Source organism: Thalassophryne amazonica, chromosome 20 (genome assembly GCF_902500255.1).
Source record: "Thalassophryne amazonica chromosome 20, fThaAma1.1, whole genome shotgun sequence".
Lineage (NCBI taxonomy): Eukaryota > Metazoa > Chordata > Actinopteri > Batrachoidiformes > Batrachoididae > Thalassophryne > Thalassophryne amazonica.
Window position 1 is genome coordinate 45,048,308 of NC_047122.1, and position 9,678 is coordinate 45,057,985.

General features: G+C 40.2%; 1 protein-coding gene and 1 long non-coding RNA gene across 2 annotated transcripts in view; one reads left to right on the forward strand and one right to left on the reverse strand.

The window, feature by feature from the left end:
- The window catches only part of LOC117501689, a 21,280-nt gene extending 20,045 nt beyond the window's left edge, over positions 1-1,235 (forward strand). The window contains exon 4 of the long non-coding RNA XR_004558064.1: positions 1,117-1,235. This is a non-coding gene — a long non-coding RNA (uncharacterized LOC117501689). The remainder of the gene's footprint in view (positions 1-1,116) is intronic.
- Positions 995-9,460, reverse strand: mterf3 (mitochondrial transcription termination factor 3). The gene is made up of 8 exons (XM_034160641.1): positions 9,383-9,460; positions 4,890-5,247; positions 4,302-4,451; positions 3,473-3,662; positions 2,061-2,208; positions 1,869-1,940; positions 1,618-1,779; positions 995-1,412 (listed from the first exon to the last, which is right to left on the reverse strand). Exons 2-8 carry the CDS (start codon positions 5,239-5,241, stop codon positions 1,218-1,220), a joined length of 1,269 nt encoding a protein of 422 aa, XP_034016532.1. The 5' UTR covers positions 5,242-5,247; positions 9,383-9,460; the 3' UTR covers positions 995-1,217.
- Positions 9,461-9,678: the final 218 nt, after the last annotated feature.

Sequence of the window (9,678 nt, forward strand, 5' to 3'; positions counted from 1 at the left end):
CCTTTTTAGATGCAGACTAACGGGCAGATCTGATTTGATGCAGGTTTTAATTTTGGGGATGAAAATTTACAGGGTGATTCCATAATTTATTCCTCAGAATTGAGTGAGTCCATATTTTTTTTTCCCTCTGCTTGGTCTAAAAAAGTAACCGTTACTGACTGCCACAATTTTTTTTTCCTGATTTCTTATAGTGTTTCTTAAAGCCAGAATGTTGCCATTTGAAATGACTTTAGTTTTGTGTCTTGTCTGTGATCTGCTTTTTTTCTACAAAATTAAACAACTGAATGAACATCCTCCGAGGCCGGTGATTCCATCATTTTTGCCAGGGGTTGTAGCTCTACAAACATGATTTTCCAGGATATATCCTAAACCAACAGGGTTGGAGAGGTGATGTGAAGGGGAACAATCAATAAATTCTTTGCCATCAAACAGTGTAAGCAACATTATGATGATGTCACAAAGATGCCATGAAGTGATGTCAAAATAGTCTGAAAAACACCATTTTCCAGGATATTTCCACAACCAGTACGGATTAAAGTGTTACAAAGCTCATTATTAATTAGCTAATCACTTGTCATTACATGTAAGTGATGTCATAAGTAAAACATGAGATAACATCACTATTTCACAAAAAAACATTAATTGTGTGCACACAGGGTATGCTTTGTCTCTCTGAAATCAAATGAAATCAACATATTTGAGGACAGTAGCTATAATGGCACAAGTTACTTGGAAAGTTTTTTAAAAATTGCCTCGTTGCATGATAAATGTTTGTCTAAGTTGGCTATAAGTGCAGTTCTTAGAGGAAGGAAGGGGAAGCACTCCTCTTGTTGCCTGAAGTTATTCTGAAGGTAGACTCTGCAGAGCTTGTAGATATTCCAAGTTTGATAAATTCTTACCTGGCTTTTATTTAAAAAAAAAAAAAAAAAAAAAAAAATCTCAGACCACCTTTTTTTTTTGTCAAAAACACCATTTTATGTGAATAACTGTGGACGGTGTGTGAAACAGGTTTCAGCTACTAGATCAGTTGAATTGCATACAAATACTTTATATGACATCTGTACAATAGAAATTTCTGTCTACATTAGGAATTCTTTTGCCAATGTCTCCTTTAAGAGCCTGTGAACAACAGGGTATTTGTTACGTGACATTCTGGGATTCAGTCTGTGAACCAGATAATTTTGTGGTTCAGGGCCGTTGTAATCCCTCATAATGATTCAAAGTGTCTTCAGAAACATGTAATAATCTTCAAGTGTTGCAGAAGCCACCTTGGTGCAGAATATGTTGTTGGGTAAGGACACCAGTTGATCTAGAGAGATGTAGTTGGGCTGGGTTGGGTCATACTGGGCTTTCTCAAGGTACTGGAGGAACAGATGGCGTTCTCTCAAACGCAGTTTGCTGGTATTGAGGACCTGGGGGAAGTCATATGTGAAGATCACCTTTTTGTACAGACACACACTGTTAATCATTTTCAAATAGTTCCAAAACATACATAGATAATACCCCCCTCAAAAAAAACCCTACATTATACTAGGAAATGACCTTTACCATATCTGTGACATTACATAATCCACAACATCAAAAACAATACATGTGATGATGAGATATTTGAGGTACCTGTGGAAATTTGACGATCAGGTGGTGGGGAATGTGCATGGTGTTATGGACGAAGTCAAATATTTGGGTGAGCTTCATCTTATTGGCAGTCAGCACTTTGGGGACAGCCAGCACTATCTGCTGGATCTCATTTTCCTTAAACCCCAACTCTATATTACACACCTACACAAAACAGCAGACACACATAAATAAGCACAACTCTTTAACTACTGACAACAATCACTACTCGTAATACCTTGTCATTTCATTACCTTCAGATTTTCTTTAACAGGTTCCAAACTGCCACACAGTAATCTGGGAAGTCGAGACACTATGTTCCGAGTCTAGAATCCAACAAACAAGAAAGCTATAAACAGACATTCTGCTTTATTATGAAATTAAAACTCATTGCTGCAATGTCCATGGAAATGTATATGTAATCTTTGTCAACCAAATACACTTACATTAGAAGCACTGAGTCCGAGTTGCTGCTGATAAAAACCCAGTCTGTTGTCAAGCCTCTTCACGCTGAAATTGAGTAGATAAGGAGCTCTGGACACCATGGATGCTATAGTGTCAGGACTAAACTTCTGTGACCTGAGATAGTCCACCCTGTTAACGAAATAATGGGAAAACAAGAAAATTTTCATTAACAAACCTTTATAAAAAAAGTAACAATACTTGTGCAGCTGCTCCAATAATCAACAGAGGGAGCAGCAGCCCTTTCCCAATACTGCTTTGCATCAATAAGCAATGTAGTTGTCAGTTCTGCATTATCAGACAGTGGGCGTGGTTCTGGCCACATTAATAATCAATCAATCAACTTTTTTCTTGTATAGCGCCAAATCACAACAAACAGTTGCCCCAAGGCGCTCAATAACAACTCATGCTGCTCTGGTTGGTTTCCCTGAATATGAAAGACAGGGCAAATACAAACAGAAATTGTCCTTTGTCACCATTTTTAGTGTTTTTAGCCCATAACTCCACTGGTAGTATAAACGATACCTTCTGGGAATGATCAGACAAATAATGTGGTTCAATAAACAACATGACTGGAACATTTGTTTGTTTAATTTGACCTCTTTGTAAACTTTAATCAAATTCATACCTGGCTATAGCTGGCAAGGTTATCATACAATTTTGTGTCAGCCATGGTATACGGAGATCAAACTAAGTGTTGTTTTGCCACCTTGGGTGGTACTGGTTAGGTCAACATTGGCAGCAGGTTCACAGACGAGTACCACCATGTCATACACATACACCTGAGTGCAGTGGGGTGGTTGGTTTATGGGTCTGCTGGGGGCAGCCTGGTCACCCTGAGGGTTGGTTGGAATGGTGATGGAGGTGGCATGCTGGGAGGCTGCACTGCTCACAACAGATTTATAGTGCTCATATATACATACAGTACACACAAATGAATGAACACACATATGTTCATGTAACGCATACGCTCAATATGCTTTCCCTTACCAAAAAATAGTACTGATAAGTATATAAACAGTAAACTGGAAGTATACTTGAAACATACTTGCATGTACTACTTTTTGGTAAGGGTTCTAACTCAGAGGAAGCTACATACTGTCATGACTATAGTTACCATCATGGTTACCTCCTCCAGTAAGCACTGGTTGATGTGTTTCTTGCTGTTTCATCACTGTTAGTCTTTTGATTTATCACATTAAAACTCCTAAAGTTACAGTGAAACAAACAGCTCTATTCTGTTGTATTAAAATTGTATACAATCGTACTCATACCAAAGTAATTCCAGTATATTCAGACAAGGTGTTCATGTAATATGGTTTTATGTTTATGAAGACTCCAAGTGATTTCATTCTGAATGAGTGCATTTGATTTATTGATGATCCTTCCATGTTACCTGGTCTGTAGGTTTTCCAAATCCTCTGTCAGAATAAAGGGGTTGTATGTAATGAGATTCCCCAGGCAAGAATCCTCCACCCCGATATCTTTGAGGAACAGCAGTCTTGGGGCCACATCGGTTTGAAAGTCAAGCTTCAGCAGCATGGAACCCACGTTGGGCCTTTGCTCCAACTTCCACAAGTTGACACCTGCAACGAGAGAGAGCGAGGCTCAACAATTACAAATGGGCAATCATCAAATAACTTGGTGTACACCCTTCAAAATGTTTTCAAAAAAAGTGAAAGCACTTGACAGTGAGATGTATGGATTATCCCAAAACAACAGCTACTTAGTCTCTGTTTTTAATGCAAGTGAAGGTGAGTTTTTTCAAATGTGCAGTAGTTTTAGGTGATGTAAAATCCACAAATCTAATTTCATTCAACCCAGTGTTTTTAGGTTGGGTGAAGAATCCACAGCAGTGGAGATCACAAAAGAACAACACCGAGATCAATCCAAAACTGGAAGGGTGGGACGAAGTCACTGTTTAGTCATTCTAAAGTCATCAATATGCAAGTCCCAAGTCAAGTCAGCTTGCAAACAACTGGTGGTCATTATGACTTGAGACTCGACTTGGGACTTGCTGATTCATGACTTGAGAGTGGCTTGATGGTGACTTTGTGCCACCTCTGTTACATACTGATGGTAAAAGTGAGAATATAAATTCTGTGTTTTGGTTGAACCATACCTTTTATAAAGAGATACCTTTATAGTTCTGTGTCCAAATGTCCAGCCTATTTAAATCAATGACATAAGTTATTATTCACAGTATAGAGTCTACAGTTGATTACCTAACTGTACCAGCTTGGTGAGGGTCTCAGACTTGTCAACATAATCTCTGAGAGAGGTGGAGGCTGGAGGTATGGCAGGAGGGACAGTAACACTAACAGCCTCTTCATCATTGATCTCCTCCAATGCTGAAAATTCAGCGACATCCAGATCTGGTGAAGACAATTTTAGTAAATTATGACAGCATAACCAATTCAAGTCTACGTCAAGAAAACTAAATGATTTTAATGCTGTCAACATGACTAATCACTTGATCGACTGGTATAAGTTAATTACTTAAAAAAACAGCAAAAAAACAAAATATGCATTCAGATCCTGCTGTTGGAATTTTCTATCATTGCAAATTTCATTTTTACTCTGAACTGTTGGGCAGCAAGATGAGCAATATGACTATGTCCTTAGGATCAAAAACAGTGATGGTATTTCTCAGTTTCCTGAATTTTAATGTGGCAAATCATTGAAATCAACAATATTACACAAACTAATCATATGTGACTATTTATAGACTTATACAAATACAATCATAGATAGTGATACTGACTGAACATGGATGTACATAAACAAGAACAAGTCAGCTAATCAGCGTGTACCTAATGATACATGACTTTCAGTCAGTGGCACAGCATCCTCAAATTGTAATGGAGGGCTCCTATGTGCCACAGCATCAGTTTTTGTCAGCTCCTTGTTTTCGTGGGCTCCTGGGACCACACTTCTGCCAGTTAAGTCACTGTAAAAGCACGTCTGTTGTTTCCATCTCTGGCTGCATTGAGGCCTTTTATTTCGCCCACTGATAAACAAGGAACCAGCAAAGATTTGGGTTAGTCCCCCAGTGACAGATGTACAATGTCTGACTTGAGTGGAGTACTGCCAGGTCACACCCGCTGTCTTCGAGCAAAGCAGACTTCGGCATCTTAGACACAGCTGAGCGCAGGAGGAAGCCATAGATTTCTGTAAAACAGATGATTGATGAGCATGTCATTCAATGTTCTGTAACGTCAATCCAACGACAAGCGCATACTCTGCACTAACCTGCAGTGCCCTCGAAACACTGATCAGCCTACCACTGACATGTGGCACGTTCCTGTAAAAGACTTCTACAAAGTACAGCTCACTGATTTTGACCTGTGATCCCAAACATCAATAGGCTTCTTGCAGTCCCCATGCCTAGTACGCATGCTATTTTTCGTGACAATCAGGCAACCTGGAAAGAAGTTATTGTGCTCAAAACATTTTTATAAAGTATACACTAGTGACCTTGACCTTCTTGTGGTCATTATGCATAATGCATATGCCAAATCTGGTGACAATCAGTCCAGTATAACTGAAGTTATCTCTTTCACAACTGAAATGTTGCATGACTGATTGTTCTCACATAGCAATATCTACTTCAGCGGCTGTGCCGTTGGAGAAACGGATTGAAAGCATAAGCATTTTCTGAACATGACAGCTGAGTCTAAGTAATGCATATACAACCCCTGGCAAAAATTATGGAATCACCGGCCTCGGAGGATGTTCATTCAGTTGTTTAATTTTGTAGAAAAAAAGCAGATCACAGACATGACACAAAACTAAAGTCATTTCAAATGGCAACTTTCTGGCTTTACGAAACACTATAAGAAATCAAGAAAAAAAAAGATTGTGGCAGTCAGTAACGGTTACTTTTTTAGACCAAGCAGAGGAAAAAAATATGGAATCACTCAATTCTGAGGAAAAAATGATGGAATCACCCTGTAAATTTTCATCCCCAAAACTAACACCTGCATCATATCAGATGTGCTTGTTAGTCTGCATCTAAAAAGGAGTGAACACACCTTGGAGAGCTGTTGCACCAAGTGGACTGACATGAATCATGGCTCCAACACAAGAGATGTCAATTGAAACAAAGGAGAGGATTATCAAACTCTTAAAAGAGAGTAAATCATCACGCAATGTTGCAAAAGATGTTGGTTGTTCACAGTCAGCTGTGTCTAAACTCTGGACCAAATACAAACAACATGGGAAGGTTGTTAAAGGCAAACATACTGGTAGACCAAGAAAGACATCAAAGCGTCAAGACAGAAAACTTAAAGCAATATGTCTCAAAAATCGAAAAATGTACAACAAAACAATGAGGAACGAATGGGAGGAAACTGGAGTCAACGTCTGTGACCGAACTGTAAGAAACCGCCTAAGGAAATGGGATTTACATACAGAAAAGCTAACGAAAGGCATCATTAACACCTAAACAGAAAAAAACAAGGTTACAATGGGCTAAGGGAAAAGTAATTGTGGACTGTGGATGACTGGATGAAAGTCATATTCAGTGATGAATCTCGAATCTGCATTGGGCAAGGTGATGATGCTGGAACTTTGTTTGGTGCCTTTCCAATGAGATTTATAAAGATGACTGCCTGAAGAGAACATGTAATTTCCACAGTCATTGATGATATGGGGCTGCATGTCAGGTAAAGGCACTGGGGAGATGGCTGTCATTACATCATCAATAAATGCACAAGTTTATGTTGATATTTGGACAATTGAAAGGATGTTTTGGGATGATGAAATCATTTTTCAAGATGATAATGCATCTTGCCATAGAGCATAAACTGCAAAAACATTCCTTGCAAAAAGACACATAGGGTCAATGTCATGGCATAGGGTCAATGTCAATGAGCAGATCTGATTTGATGCAGGTGTTAATTTGGGGGGATGAAAATTTACAGGGTGATTCCATATTTTTTCCTCAGAATTGAGTGATTACATATTTTTTCCTCTGCTTGGTCCTAAAAAAGTAACCGTTACTGACTGCCACAATCTTTTTTTCTTGATTTCTTATAGTGTTTCTTAAAGCCAGAAAGTTGCCATTTGAAATGACTTTAGTTTTGTGTCATGTCTGTGATCTGCTTTTTTCTACAAAATTAAACAACTGAATGAACATCCTCTGAGGCCGGTGGATTCCATAATTTTTGCCAGGGGTTGTATAAACCCTGAGGTCCACTGGTACTTATCCTCAGCTTCCGTAATATGAAGCCCATGAAAATGATAGGGAATAAAACTCAGGGCTACACAGTGGTAGAACAACCCCTTTCAGCCAGATCACAATCAAGGGTAGCAGTGGGGTACACTAAGGGTAGAAATTTGATGTTCCAATATTAAATTATTTACACTCAGAAAAATTATTAAAGGTGATGTCCTATAAATGCCAGGATAATCTTTTTATTAACTTCACTTCCTGAAAAGCTAGAAAGCTAATGAAAATTATTAATATTATGAATGTGAAATAAGGAGATCTTAAACTCTGATAGCCTTTAAGTTCCCACCCTACCGTGGCCGTTCAATTTTGTCCGTCATGAATAAATTTAGACAGCCGGCAAAACAGCGCAACCCACCGTTTTGCTGGTGCTGCGTATGGTGAAATATCGTCCAGTTCAGCTTCGCCAAGGGCGCCGCCATGTTGAAATAAGCTCTACGATGACATCATTTGAACTAGGCAATCAGCGAGGAGATCCGGTCAAATAGCGCTAGGTGCGTGTTTGCCGTATCCAGCAAAATAGCCACTGCCTTAATATAAACTGGTTAAGGACAAGCTTTCTCTGCTCCACGTGCCCAACTCCACCTGCAGGTGGATCACAGACTTCCTGATGGACCGGAGTCAGCGTGTGAGGCTGGGAAAAAATGTCTCAAACACTCGGGTTCTCAGCACAGGATCTCCACAGGGCTGTGTACTTTCCCCTCTGCTCTTCTCCCTCTACACTAACTGCTGCACCTCCAGCCACGACTCCGTAAAGCTCATCAAGTTTGCGGACGACACCACCCTCATCGGACTCATTTCGGATGGGGATGAGTCTGCCTACAGGAGGGAGGTGGACCGACTGGTGACCTGGTGCAGCAGCAACAACTTGGAGCTCAACGCCCAGAAAACAGTGGAGATGATCGTGGACTTCAGGAAAGCCACAGCCCCCCTGCCCTCCCTCGCCCTCACCAACAGCCCCATCACCACTGTGGTCTGTCACCGCTTCCTCGGCACCACCATCACCCAGGACCTCAAGTGGGAGTCAACCATCAGCTCCCTCATCAAGAGGCCCAGCAGAGGATGTACTTCCTGCGGCAGCTGAAGAAGGCCAAGCTGCCTGTCCAGCTGATGGTGCAGTTTCTACAACGGCCACAGAGTCCATCCTCTGCTCCTCCATCACGGTGTGGTACGCCGGGGGCACAGCAGGGACAGACACAGACTGCAGCGCATTGTGGCCCTCTGCTGAGAAGGTGATCGGCTGTAGCCTTCCATCTCTCCACGACCTGCACGTCTCCAGGACTCTGGCCGAGCAGGTCGGATCACAGCTGACCCTTCTCACCCTGCACACGGTCTGTTCAAAACCACTCCCCTCGGGCAGGAGGCTACGGTCCATCCGGACCAGAAACCTCCCGCCATAAGAACAGTTTCTTCCCCTCTGCCGTTAGACTCATGAACTCCTCATAACTCAGTCACCTTAAGCTTAACCTCTGTCACTTTATCATTTTATCACAGGTCACTTTAGACAGTGTACTTTGGTTTTTAAATGCACTCCTCCCACTGCACTGTTTTTTTCTGTTTCTCTGTTTTTTCTGTTGCACACAGCCTTTCATATTTCTTTTTTTTATCTTATATTTTATCTATTTGACACATATGTTATATTTTATCTTAGCATTTTATCTCTTCTTAATGTTGCACCATTGTAACCGAAGCAAATTCCTAGTCTGTGATCCTGTTCACTGGCAATGGCAATAAACTTCTGATTCTGAAGTATATACTTTGAATACTACTCAGGCAAACAGGCGCCAAATTGCAGTAGTTAGTCAAACACTTTTCAGCTTTTGAGGAGGTGTATGCATTCTCTGAGTGGACAAGTCCAATTTACAAACTTTTAAAATGATTTACATTTAGTAAATGGTCAAAGTAAGGCTCGCGAACACGCTGTACCCACAGACTGTACCAAGCTAATGTGATTCAAGCTAACAGGATAGCAAGCCTCTGTACGACTGTTTAGCGACAAACACGTAATTCCTGATCATGTTTGAATAACACATATTAATTTAAGTTTAATCAACTATAAACAGCTCCACTTACCACTTTTTTCAATGTCAAACTTTTTGTTTTGCCTCACGTGTATGTCAACGGAAACACCGGAAATGATACTGAATGGAATGTACCACAACACCATTATTGTGGGTGTTAGTATATATTTATAAATTACACGAGTTTCTATTATAAATAGCTAATATTAGTTAAACTCAACAGCTTGCCAGACTTAAATATTTATACATTTACTTTACTGTATCAAGTGTCTACCCCTTATCTTTTGTGGTTATTGCAATATTAAACATATAGGAACACCCCTATTGAAAAAGTTCTACAAATTACCA

Bases quoted from the DNA above. Each gene is read 5' to 3' on its own strand.
- mterf3 (XM_034160641.1), bottom strand. From the start codon at position 5,241: ATGGCTTCCTCCTGCGCTCAGCTGTGTCTAAGATGCCGAAGTCTGCTT. The intron at 4,452-4,889 runs GTACACGCTGAT...TGTCTTCACCAG, and splicing joins TGAAAGTCATGTATCATTAG to ATCTGGATGTCGCTGAATTT. The intron at 1,780-1,868 runs GTAATGAAATGA...TGTTTTGTGTAG, and splicing joins CTGTTAAAGAAAATCTGAAG to GTGTGTAATATAGAGTTGGG.